Raw genomic sequence first — 14,170 nt, forward strand, 5'->3', positions numbered from 1 at the left:
CTGGCCCCATTACAGGGCAATATCAGTTTGGTCTATAACCACCCAATATAATAGGGCCTGTATGCCGGAAAAAGTCCCAACCACTCTCTACCATATAAATGGATAGCATAGTAAATTACACAATAAATTATGTTACTGTACTATATAAGTTGCATCGGGATCAGATATATATGGCCTTGTTTCCGCACATACATATTATTATATAAAGGACCGTTCCAGTAATAATCTGTATATATGTTGATAAATCTACCGAGCAATCGCAGTCAAGCTAGGAACACATGTTAAAGATATGCAGCAGATTTTTTGCAGCAGAAATGCGCCAAAAGGAAAAGTGGATGCAGCTAAAGGAGAAATATAATGGAAGGTGTTCTTCTCCCTTCCAGCTGGTCCACTTCTGCCTTTGCCACACTTTCTGGGCAGTGTATCTGCAAAGAGGAAGAGCAGATTTGATTATATATATATATATATATATATATATATATATATATATATATATACAGTGGGGATCATAAGTTTGGGCACCCCAGGTAAAAATATGTATTAATATGCATAAAGAAGCCAAGGAAAGATGGAAAAATCTCCAAAAGGCATCAAATTACAGATTAGACATTCTTATAATATGTCAACAAAAGTTAGATTTTATTTCCATCATTTACACTTTCAAAATAACAGAAAACAAAAAAAAATGGTGTGTGCAAAAGTTTGGGCACCCTGCAGAGTTAAAGGGGTATTCCAGGCCAAAACTTTTTTTTATATATCAACTGGCTCCGGAAAGTTAAACAGATTTGTAAATTACTTTGATTAAGTTGAGTTGTTGCTTTCTGTCTAACTGCTCTCTGATGACTCACGTCCCGGGAGCTGTGCAGTTCCTATGGGGATATTCTCCCATCATGCACATGTACTGCCCCCTTTGGCATGTATCACAGCTTGTAAACGCTTTTTGTAGCCAGCCAAGAGTATTTCAATTCTTGTTTGAGGTATCTTTGCCCATTCTTCCTTACAAAAGTCTTCCAGTTCTTTGAGATTTCTGGGCTGTCTGTCACGCACTGCTCTTTTAAGGTCTATCCATAGATTTTCAATTATGTTGAGGTCAGGAGATTGTGACGCCATGGGGCCATGGCAAAACCTTCAGTTTACGCCTCTTGATTGAATCCCCCCTGGATTTCGAGGTATGTTTAGGATCATTATCCATTTGTAGAAGCCATCCTCTCTTTAACTTCAGCTTTTTAACAGATGGCATCAAGTTAGCATCCAAAATTTGCTGAAATTTTATTGAATCCCTTTTTTCTTCTACTTGTGAGATGTTCCCTGTGCCACTGGCTGCAATGCAACCCCAAAGCATTATTGATCCACCCCATGCTTAACAGCTGGACAGAGGTTCTTTTAATTAAATTCTGTTCCCTTTCTTCTCCAAACGTACCTTTGCTCATTCCCGCAAAAAAGTTCAATTTTAACCTCATCGGTCCACAGAACTTGTTTCCAAAATGCATCAGGCTTGTCTATATGTTCATTTGCAAAGTTCAAATACTGATATTTGTGGTGAGGACGTAGAAGAGGTTTTCTTCTGATGACTCTTCCATGAAGACCATATTTGTACAAGTATCTCTTTATAGTGGAATAGTGTACCACAACTCCAGTGTCTGCCAGATCTTTCTGGAGGGATTGTGCAGTCAAACGTGGTGGTTGAATTGTTTTTATCACAATCCTGTGAGCTGTTCTGTCTGATATTTTTCTTGGTCTTCCAGATCTTGCTTTAACTTCCACTGTTCCTGATGACTGACATTTCTTAATTACATTCCGAACAGAGGATATTGACATCTGAAAACATTTTGCTATCTTCTTATAGCCTTCTCCAGCTTTGTGAGCGTCAACTATTTTCAGTTTCAGATTTCTAGACAACTGCTTAGAAGAACCCATGGTGCTGATTGTTGGGGCAAGGTCAGATGAGTCTTGGCATTTAAAACCTTTGAGATTGACATCACCTGGTCTTCCCAGATGATGATTGAGAACAATCCATGACACTGGCAGTTCTCAGCTTTGCAAAGGGGGCATTGCATGCTATAAATTCTGCAGGGTGCCCAAACTTTTGCAGACACCATTTTTTTGTTTTCTGTTATTTTGAAAGTGTACATGATGGAAATAAAATCTAACTTTTGATGACATATTATAAGAATGTCTAATCTGTAATTTGATATTAGATAGGAGGTCGAGATAGGAGGATGGGATATGAAGTCGGGATAGGAGGTTGGAATAGGAGGTCAAGATAGGAGGTCGAGATAGGAGGACGGGATATGAGGACGGGATATGAGGACGGGATAGGAGATCGAGATAGGAGGTCGAGATAGGAGGACGGGATAGGAGGACGGGATAGGAGAATGGGATAGGAGGTCGGGATAGTAGATCGGGATAGGAGGTTGGGAAAGGAGGTCGAGATAGGAGGACGGGATAGGAGGACGGGATAGGAGGATGGGATAGGAGGTCGAGATAGGAGGACAGGATAGGAGGTCGAGATAGGATGACGGGATAGGAGGACGGGATAGGAGGACTGGATAGGATGACTGGATAGGAGGACAGGATAGGAGGTCAGGGTATGAGGACGAGATAGGGGGTTGGGATATAACAACAACATATGAAGAAGGAATATGAAGTCAAAATCTTCCTCTGTTGATTTTCCTCCACAACAAGGATTAGGAAGGAAAAACCGGGCAACGCTGTGTACTCAGCTAGTATATATATATATATATATATATATATATATATATATATATCAATATATATTGCAAAACAACATTCTGAACAATTCTGAACAATTTTTATTGCAATACTTACAAGGATTTCAGGGTAGGTACATAATCAAACTGGTCCACTTGAATCTTCTGTAATGGGTTGTAGGAAATATTTCTGGGTATATGAAAGTAGAAAATAGAGGTGTTAGATTTCATTGATGAAATCTACTCTAGTGTAATGTTTGTCTTGACAAATTGCTGTAGAAAGAATAGGTTGCAGGAAAATATATTCAATAATATGACAGTTGCCATACACTGGCTGATGGTTGAGCAACCGCTGAATGAAGTATTGTCTGGCGATGCTGTCATATATACATTACAGTCATTCACACTGGCCATACATGATCAATGACACAGGGCGAAGGATGAATTATCTTTTCAAAAATGTTCTGGATTAGAGACCATCGGATGAACATCTCAAACACATGTGAATAAATTTCATGTGACGCGGTGACATTGGTCATCTATATAGATTATTCCTTAAATTTTACTTGATAAACTTTTATAGATGAAATAATCTATTTTAATCAACTTTAATCTCATGTGTACTGGTGTCTTTATAATTGTGTGTTTGTTCAGTCAGTTTTCTGCGGCACCTAGATTGCCAGAATAGCAAAGTCTGCTGCATTATTCTTCCCTATAAGACAAACGTAAATCTGGTGATGGCTATTGTAGATTATTATTTGAAAAACAGAATGTAATGGAGCACTCACCCTCTGTTCCTTATGATACTTTTATTCCAATGATTAAAAAAAAACTGTGTAAGACAGGTGTAGGGGAGCAGATGACAAGCAAGCACAGAAGGGCAGAAAACACACACAGAAGGGCTTCACGCTAGGTCAGTGCCTCATCACACTGTGGCCCAGATGAAGTGCTGATCTAGTGTGAAACAATTGTAGCCCTTCTGGATGCAATCTCCCCTGCCTCATGATTGTTATCTGCTCCCCTGCACCTGTCTCGTTGTATATTACACTGTTTTCATAGTTGGAATAAAGGTATAATAAGGAACAGTGGGTGAGTGCTTCATTACTTTCTTCTGTTTTTCAAGTCATGTTTTTAGACAACTTAGGCTAATATGTGTAGCACCACCTTGTCCGCTCCATGAGACTGGTGCTTATAGAGTTTCCGCAACACAGTGTCTGAATTAGCACTATGGATTAGAAGTGCCACAACTGTTCTATCTTTTACTATTTACTGTAAATGATGATGTCAGTATGAAAACAGCTTTATTTACAGCAATCTGTACTGGTAGTGTCAGAATGTATATGAACACACTCTGCTGACAAGGTGAATGGTAACAGCAGCTTATTCATAAGTTTCTAGGAGGAATAATAATAATATGGTATAGCACTAGGGCCATCATACGCATTAGAGAAAAGTCAGCTGATAATGCCGATTTCAACGGGACAATGTGTATAAGGGTCAGTTGAAAGGACTGGACATTTTGAATTTCAGTACCCCATCCTAATGTTGCCCCCTGATATAAACCACCACCAGAAGTTTCTGGCTGTGGCTTTCTCTTCTAATGCCAGTGTTTGAGGGAAGGAAAAGAAAGCTGTTAAGCCATCAGGTCTTTTAAACCACCCAGACTAATAACATAAAAGTATTACCGCTATAGTTGGCAAAAAAAAAAACCTTGAGGATTGAGCAGACAAGGACAATTTATTCTGCTATATCCTATTATTTTCACTTATACACTATATGTATATATATATATATATATATATATATATATATATATACATACATACACAGTACAGACCAAAAGTTTGGACACACCTTCTCATTCAGAGTTTTCTTTATTTTCATGACTATGAAAATTGTAGATTCACACTGAAGGCATCAAAACTATGAATTAACACATGTGGAATTATATACATAACAAAAAAAGTGTGAACATATGTCATATTCTAGGCTCTAGACACCTTTTGCTTTGATTACTGCTTTGCACACTCTTGGCATTCTCTTGATGAGCTTCAAGAGGTAGTCACCTGAAATGGTCTTCCAACAGTCTTGAAGGAGTTCCCAGAGATGCTTAGCACTTGTTGGCCTTTTTTGCCTTCACTCTGCGGTCCAGCTCACCCCAAACCATCTCGATTGGGTTCAGGTCTGGTGAATGTGGAGGCCAGGTCATTTGGCACAGCACCCCATCACTCATTACTCTCATTCTTGGTCAAATAGCCCTTACACAGCCTAGAGGTGTGTTTGGGGATCATTGTCCTGTTGAAAAATAAATGATGGTCCAACAAAATGCAAACCGGATGGAATAGCATGCCACTGCAAGATGTTGTGGTAGACATGCTTGTTCAGTATGCCTTCAATTTTGAATAAATCCCCAACAGTGTCACCAGCAAAGCAGCCCCACGCCATCACACCTCCTCCTCCACACCAGCACACATGTGAAGTGAAAACCAGTTCAGGTGACTACCTCTTGAATCTCAAACAAGAGAAACAAGAGAATGCCAAGAGTGTGCAAAGCAGTAATCAAAGCAAAAGGTGGCTACTTTGAAGAGCCTAGAACATGACATATTTTCAGTTGTTTCACACTTTTTTGTTATGTATATAATTCCACATGTGTTAATTCATAGTTTTAATGCCTTCAATGTGAATCTACAATTTACAAAGTCATGAAAATAAAAAAAAAACTCTGAATGAGAAGGTGTGTCCAAACTTTTGGTCTGTACCATTTTTATTAATTTCACTAGGGAAATTAATAAAAATGGTAAAAACAAAAACTGCCTAGTTTTGCCCATAGCAATCAATCAGAGCTCAGTTTTCATTTTACCAGAGCTTGTAAAGATAATAAAGCTGAGCTGTGATTGGTTGTTATAGACAAAACCCGACAGTTGGTGTTTTCCGTCTTTATTTATTCTCCCCGCTGTATTTATGTAGATTTTCAATATATTTTATTACAGTTGGTATTTACTGGGATTATGTTGCATTCAGAACACTGAAACCACATTCAGAGGCTTACAGTTGTGATAATTCCTTCATGTCCTTCAGTAAAGAGGAAGAAAATGCTTCAATTCTGTTATTAGCCAAGTCTCTGTAAAAAAACAACAAAAAAATGCCTGTGTTTATTATGATTATACAACATTTTCAAGGGTTAGTATATTATTCCTTTTTAAGCAATTATATTATATTTGTGATAACTGCTTCTTTTAGGCTAGCGTTCCATTGTATACTTTCTCCTTTAGCTTCTCTACTCCATTTTACATACAGTATTTTTCTAGGAATGTGTATAATCCAAAACAATGTGTAATCCAATTTGTATCAAGATTATTAATGATTGGCAAAATATACTACAGATTTTTATACTGAGTATTCTTGTCAATAGACTTTCTGTTTGTCAAAGCAGTCCTATGACTGGATACAAAGATTATACTATGAAGTCTGCACCCATTTGTTCGTTGCTATGGATGTGGACCAAAGGAATATTCTCTAATAAACTCAAAGCATTTGAAAGAAATACGAGTGCCAGGACTTTCACTTTATGGTTGCAGATGTCTTATCAGATAGTATATTGAACCCCAGCGGTAATTTCAGTGAGATTCTACAATACTTACAACTCATCCAATCTAGAGAGGGATGAAAAAGTGTTGTCACTTATTGCAAGGATTTTATTCTTCCGCAAAACTCTGCAAAACAAACATACCAATTCAAAACAGACATTCAGCAGGTACTGTAAGTAAATACTGTACAAACTATTCAAAGAAGCAGGAAAATAATCGGCAACTCACCGCAACCAGCTGAATAAATCTTCTTTTATTTCATACTCACAAATATGTTACATGGGAAGAGGGTAGTGGGGGGGACACAGGATGGCGACCAATCTCCGTTTCACACGGTGATCGTGCTTCCTCCGGCCATGGCCGGAGGAAGCACGATCAAAGTGCGAAACGGAGCGTGGTCGCCATCCTGTGTCCCCCCACTACCCTCTTCCCATGTAACATATTTGTGAGTATGAAATAAAAGAAGATTTATTCAGCTGGTTGCGGTGAGTTGCCGATTATTTTCCTGCTTCTTTGAAACGTCTTCATGCACTATTGTCAATCAGAGCACCACCTCCAGCATTCCTAGTCCAAGTCTGCCATTTCATCATTGTTCTACACTCAAATAGGGAAGTAGTGCCGTGCTGGCTATCTACGAACTGTGACTGTACAAACTATATGTTCACAAACATGTGTTCTCTGGACTAGCTATGGTTCGTAGTACAGAGCCCTGCACGTCAGAGGCTAGGAGGTGAGGGCAAGCATGGAGGTGTGCCAGGCTGTGGAACTTAAACGGCTTGGATACGCCTCCTTGACACTTGGCATAGAAATTAAAAGGCAGTTTTAGAAGAGTGACAACCACCGTCAGCTCCGGGAAAGGTACAGTTTGCTTTCATACATTACTGGCTATCAACAGTGTCTGCAGCTCTTAGCAGCCAATATGGCTGACAGACTCCCTTTAATTGTTTATTTCACTCTGCTGCTTTAACTTTGTATCTAGTATTCATGCCCAAAACGGCGTGTACTGCAAATATTGAAACTAATTTGATATAATTTGTAATAAGAAATGTCCCTTCTACACGATAAGTGTCTTTGGAAATTGTTTGAAGTATTGTTGAAGGATTATTGAAGGAAAGGTTCTCTTTGTCATTCTCTTTGCTAGTACAAATAGGTAAAAAAGGATCACAGCATTTTCTAGCACTGCTGACACTTTTTCTAGGGGTTTACAGCAGGCAGACCTCCCCACCCTTCGGTTCCTGCGTTCCGATTGTACAATGATGTGACAACTAACAGCAATAGTGAGAACAGCAATGTAGAGAAAACATTTTTATTTCGTTTTGCTATGTCCACAAATATTATATCTTAATCTGTAAAATAGGATATGCAATAAGCAGATTGGCAGCCACATAATGTAGTGAATATACTAAGTGGCTAAAAGTGAAGAGTATGCAGAATACTGATTATGCAGATCCCTTATATATTGCAGGATTATTTTATACTTCTCTTTAGAGGGAAAATCCACTACTAAAAAAATCTTAGTGTTCATTATGTAAAATAATACGATTTCAGGCGACCATGTGCTGATTATGTACTTTGTATGGAAAATAGAGAATTAACTGCTGTACATTTACATCTTGAAATTAAGGCGCCAGCACATTTCTTACATGAATTGGTATCTCCATGTAGACAGTCAGTGTCAGACCGGGCCCATGAAGGAAAAAAAATATCCTCCTATATCCATGTATCATTCTTTGTCGTGATTGTGAAATAACTAAGCAATGTGATAAATCCCAATTTCAACTTGAGATAATCCTGTCTGCTGGTCAGCCATTTTAACTTTTTCTTTTTTGGTCATGACACTTTCTTTCCTCTCTGGTATTTATTTGTTTATTTTTTATACAAGTCTTGTTTTTAGTGATAATGTTTCATCCATGGTTAAAAACTGTCCCATAGATATTTTTTCTTCTTCTGAACTTTGGTTGCTTGGAGAAATGTGGTGACTTTTCATTCCTTTTTTCTATGCCTGTGTCTCCCACACTTCTTTCTCCACTTTCCAAACTGTAAATTCATTTTTTTTGCGCAATTAATTTTCAAATCTAAAGGTTCACTATTGGTTTTGTCGCTATAGTTCTGTAATTTGTTAAAATGTTGTCTATTAATTGTAGTCTATTAGTGGTTAGTGACAAACACGGGGTGATACAACTAGTAACATAAATATTTCATTATCTTCTTTCTTTAAAAAGAATATTTTAAAATCTTTAAAAAAACAAGACTGAGCTTCTGACATGAAATGTTTACATGCAGTTGCAACACTGTGACGGTGCAGTCATAGTCCTAGACATACTTTACTACAATGTTTTGACATAGTGTGCTTTACATTCATTATGCATTGTTTTATTTTAGGCCATGTTTTAATGAAAAGCCAAAACAAATACTTACAGAACAGTTAATGTAGAACAGGAGCTAAATGTTGTGTTCTTTAGGGCGGGGATGTAATTGCCTTCAAAATCTCTATAAAATAAAATCCACAACAGTTCGCATGAGGCAAATATCGCATATCAAGAATAAGCAAAATGACATTATAAGCTTACTTGTTTGTAGTACTTTAAAGTAAAAACATGAACCAGACACTTCATATTAACCCTGTAAGGTGTGTTATAAATGATTTACTGTATGGCTAAACATATACTGTATATCTATCTATCTGTGCTATTTTTATTTAATCCATATAACCAAAACAACATAATGGAAATGAGTTCCCTCTATTGGTACCTGAATTGCACATTTTAAAAATGTTATGTAGTGTTTTATATTAAATTAATTTAACTAGGCTACACTTAAAAAAAAAAAAATATATATATATATGTATATATATATATATATATATATATATATATATTATTTAAAAACTATTGAAGGCGGTAGCCATTGTTGTTTCAATGAATGTTATATCTGAAAATAAAAATATTAACATTTTCCCATATACTTTCTATTTCAGTTGTGGTTTTTAAGATCTCTGCTCTCAGTAATTCAATAGGAACTTTGCTTACTTCTAATTTAAAAAAATCCATATACCTTATCAAGTTATGTAGATGACCTAAAATGAGTTTTTTGACTAAGAACCAGTGCGATCTAGTAGCCAGCTGCATCGAAATATGTGGCCATCTGCAATCAATCTCTATTACTCAGGTACCTAGGGTAATCTTTTAGGGCAATGGCTCAAGTTGCCAAAACCACTGGCTGCAAATATCAAATCGGTGCTAAAGAACATTGTACCATAGATAGCGGATAGAGCAGGTTCTTACACCCCTTATAGTTTTGTGCCTTGGTTGCCAACACATACATTTCTTTTATAACACTAGTGTTTGCAGACTTAATGTGCTATGAATAATGAAACACATTTCTTCTTACGTAAAAACATACTTACAACCAGTTTAGTTTTGGCATGTACTGGCAAAGAGGTTTATCTGGCAGTCGTCCCAAAAAGTTGTTCAGCATGACTCTGAAAAATAGAGTAAATCATAACATTTTACCTCTTGTCTGATTACAGTAATGCAGTATAGTCATTTGAGGAAAGTAGAAAATAAACCCTTTGGCCAACTGTCATGGACAAATTTCCTAGATCATTTATATGTCATGAGAAATTTAACAATTTAAAGTGTCTCAGCTTCCAAAAAAAAAATAAAAATGGACGGCGACACGTAAAAAAAAAAAATATCTGTTGGGGCCTCATTGCTGAGACCCCCACAATCATTAGAATAAGTGGGAAAAGGTTGCTGTTATGTGATTTACTCCATGGGAGTCTCAGCATTAAAACCCTGACCAATCAAAACATTTTACATGTCTCTGTGACATGTCAAATGTTTTTTTTTTTTCTCTAAACATCAGGGATCCTTTAAATTAAAGGTTTAGTCTATGGACTATATTTAAGTAGATATGCCCAGGCTGTGGTAAAAAAAAGAAAAACAAATCTGTATTTATTCATCCTGCTGCCAATTTGACAGTGCCAGATTCCTCTGTTCAGCACCTCCTGGTGTTGGTCTAGAGTTTGACACAAGGAAGTGCCAGCTCAGTAAATAGTCCCCGACTATCCCTTTGTAATCAATTTAGATAAACACCTAGCACATTCAGAATTCAGTAACTGTATCTGCCATTACTATGTCTTGGGGTATGGTATAATACTTTTTAGCTCTAATTGTAAAGAACTATTTTCCATACTGAAGTTTAAATTGACTTTCCTCTACCTGTAAACAATATGCCTTTGTCCTTTTCATGAAATAAATAAAGCATTTGCCAGTTAACTTTTTCCCATTTTGTCCCCCCAAAAAATGGATGCAGCACTGAGAGTTCTCAAGAACAAAGCAGCCTCCATAATTCTTAAATAAAAAAAGTTTGGAATAACCAGGACTCTTCCTTGAGCTGGTTGCCCCATTAAATTATGTAGGTGAAGGGTCTTGGTAAGACGACAAGAACCCAATGGTCACTTTGGCTGAGCTCCAAAGATACTTGGTGTAGATGGAAGAAACTTTCTCAAGGTCAACCATTACTACCACAAGAAAGAAGCCTCTTCTAAATAAAAGACACACAAAAGCCGTCTGGAGTTTGCTAAACTATAAAAAGATTGCCTAGTCTTCTGAAGCAAAAGTTAACTTTGTGTCCTGATTTCTAAGCGTCATGTCTGGAGAAAACCAACCACTGCTCAGTGCCTGCTCAATACCATCTCTACAGTAAAGCATGGTAGGAGCAGCATCATGCTGTGGAGGTGTTTTTTCGCATTTAGGATAGGAAGACAGATCAGGGTTTTGGAAAATTTTTATGGAGGAGAGTACCGATATATATTTAATCAAAAATGCAGAGTGCTCTGGGCCTCCGACTGGGCTGAAGGCTCACCTTACAACAAGACAATGGCCATGAGGGGGCGGAACCTGACTGCGGAGCTGGATGGCCGCTTGAGATAGCTGCTCTCCACAGCCGAACCTGATCCTGCTGATTTGAGCCCTCTACGCCTGCTGATTATGGGCAATAAAGACAAGTTAAAGACAGGGGAATCCTCTGGTCAGGCGAAACCGAATAGAAACCAGTCGGACATCGCACAATACTTCGGAAAAATGCTTGCCCAGAGCCCGGCGCCCACCCCAAGATGTCGCCGGCAGCTGCGAATCTAGCACCCGTGTGGACTTGGGGGGCGAGGAATCTCCGAGCCTCCTTTCCCGATCGGTTATATGGTCCTCCAGCCCATAGCTAAGGCGCTACAGGGAGCCCTGACCCCAGCTCTACAGGAACTAGTAGAAATCAAGGCGGATGTCCGACAAATAGGCCACCGCACCGAGTTCCTAGAAGGTGCCATTACCGAGATGGTGTCGTTTTGTGATGAGACAACCCACCAGCTGCGGCACCAGGAAGACCAGCTCAACAGGGCTTTATTGCTACTGGAGGATCAAGAGAACCGCAGCAGGAGGAAGATTGTGCGAATTAAGGGGTTATCTGAATCTTATGCTTCTGAGGCCCTGCCTTCGGTATCTCCTCAGATCTTTGCCTCCTTCCTTGGTGCAGACCGGGCTGCGACCATTGTTGTTGAAAGGGTCCACAGGGAGCTGCGCCCGAAACCCTCTCCTAAGGATCCTCCACGTGACGTGATCTGCGGCCTTCTTAGTTATGTGGACACGGCCGCGGTGATGGCCGCCAACAGGGAGGCTGAGGAGGTGCGCTTTTAAGGTCATGTTTTGCGCTTGTTCCAGGATGTCTCCCCTGCAACTTTGGCCAAACGGAGGATTTTGAATCCATTGCTGCAGCAGTTACAGGGTATGCAAGTCCCTTACACCTGGCTTTACCCTTTTGGTCTCTAGGGGGTGAAGGAAGGCAAGCGGCTGGCTGTCCGCTCTTCTGAGGACCTTGAGGAACTCTGGACTTTCCTGGGCATCCCCCCCGATCAACATCCTGGCTACCGGTCTAGATGAGCCATCGCCTAACTGTGCTGCCAAAATTGTCAGCCTGGTCCACTATTGAGAAGCAGAAATTGCCTAAGGCACGGAGGGCCGCGCATAAGAACCAGGGCCTACGGCCAAAAGAACCAGCCTGAGGTGACTCACTTATATTTTACTCTGTCTTTGCTGCATAGCTTTTGAGCTCGCCATGTTCCCTGGATAGGGGCGACACAGAGAGGAACTTTCTTGTAATTTTTTTTTGCCATCTTCCGTCTTATTTTTGGCCATTGCCCATCATCACTACTCGTATGGATTACCCTAATCTTTTATTTGCACGGATGGGGTGTCTCAGTTTGCTCGCCATACTGTACTGGTGCAATTGACCATTTCCCTACATGATTGCTGCTGGGAGGTATGGGGGGTGTACTTTATTGTCTTTTACTGACCAGGTTAGGCGTTGCTATGTCTCTCATGCATTACATTCCACTTGCCTGCCCCGGATGCCTCTTTACACAGATCTCTCCCTGTTCTCCTATATGTTATTTTCCATTACTGCACCTCTTCCTTCAACTTCCCCCCCCTCCTTACCCTCCCCCTTCCTTTCTCCCCCCCCCCCCTGTACCGTCCTCTCCATAAACCCTCCCTCTTTTACCATTACCATATGTTTTAGTTGCTATTTGGGTGTTACAAGGCCATGTATTATCAAATTGTTTCAAGTTAGGTGTACCTGTGGCACCTAGCTGGATTCTGCAGGATTAGGTAGGTTGTCGGTTCAGGATTATTACCGCACCCATCAAGTGCAAAAAATCTGTTTTGCACTAAGTTTCTCTTTGTGAGTCTTTGCTCTCTTCTCTACACCTGCCTTGGCTCACTTGCTGCAGGTTTTCTACTCCTTCTCTCACCCCTTCTCTACCCCTCCTCACTACTTCTTCTTTTTCTGTTTGGTTGTTCCCTCTCTTCCTCTCTAGAGGCCTCCTTCTTTTCTTTGCTCTCTACTTCCCCTGCTGCTTTCCTTCTTTCTCCCTCTAACCCCTTGGTCCGGTCCTTCTCTCTATTCTGCACCTACTCAGGGCTCCTTCCCTACACTGGTCTATGGCCTCACTGAAACTATTAATGTATAATGTGAAATGATTTTAAAAAGAAAAGGTTTCAGTGGCTTTCCTGCAGGAGACGCATTTTAAGAAATGTTGCATACCTAAATTGCCTGTTGATTATTTCTCTCTTTGGTATCACAGTGGGAGCGTGAACTCCTCCTTCAAGGGCGTCACCATTGCCTTCCACAAGGATGTTCCCTTCCAACTCCTGGACCAACATGATTCAGCAGATGGCAGAGCTCTTGAAAGGTAGGATTGGCTACAGGACGTACGCACTGGCATCATTGTATCCCCCCAACAAGCATCCAGTTCGCTGGCTGCTGAGGGACATGGAGGATTTGAGTGCTTTCGCTGAGGGCCCAGTCCTTGTGGGGGCAGACCTCAATATAGCACTTGACCCTGAATGGGATACGTCCTCGAGGCATTCCGCTATCTCCTTGGTGGCCCTCCGCACCCTGAGAAATAAGCTCCACTTCATGGGCTTAGTGGATGTTTGGCGGTGTTTGCACCAGGGAGACCGCTCCTACACTTTCTTCTCCGCACCACATGACTCGGCACAACGCCTGCACTATCTCCGATGTCATGACAGTTTACTCCAATGTGTTGCTTCTACAGCCATAGGCCCCCGTACATTGTCGAACCACTCCCCCATACATGCAGATATCACCTTTTTACACCTGTCCCATAGAGACTGGACTTGGAGATTGAATGATACGCTCTTGGATGATGTGAGGACTGTTGCCTCTCTAGATGCCCAACTACAGGCCTTTTTTGACTGTGTGGGAGACGCATAAATGTTACATGAGGGGACTCCTGATAGCATTAGCAACTAGGTTTAATAAGGACAGGTCTAGGGCCATTGACTCGCTCTCGAC

At 40.2% G+C, this 14,170-nt stretch overlaps 1 protein-coding gene across 4 annotated transcripts in view; it reads right to left on the minus strand.

Annotated features, from left to right (window-relative positions):
* RXFP1 (relaxin family peptide receptor 1) overlaps positions 1 to 14,170 on the minus strand; it is a 379,356-nt gene that overhangs the window by 27,780 nt on the left and 337,406 nt on the right. For all 4 annotated transcript variants that reach the window (XM_056561804.1, XM_056561796.1, XM_056561789.1 and 1 more), the window contains 5 exons: positions 9,705 to 9,779; positions 8,717 to 8,788; positions 6,353 to 6,424; positions 5,761 to 5,832; positions 2,830 to 2,901 (listed from right to left, as the gene is read on the minus strand). In XM_056561804.1, coding sequence (XP_056417779.1) covers positions 2,830 to 2,901; positions 5,761 to 5,832; positions 6,353 to 6,424; positions 8,717 to 8,788; positions 9,705 to 9,779 — 363 coding nt within the window. The remainder of the gene's footprint in view (positions 1 to 2,829; positions 2,902 to 5,760; positions 5,833 to 6,352; positions 6,425 to 8,716; positions 8,789 to 9,704; positions 9,780 to 14,170) is intronic.

Source organism: Hyla sarda, chromosome 1 (genome assembly GCF_029499605.1).
Source record: "Hyla sarda isolate aHylSar1 chromosome 1, aHylSar1.hap1, whole genome shotgun sequence".
NCBI lineage: Eukaryota > Metazoa > Chordata > Amphibia > Anura > Hylidae > Hyla > Hyla sarda.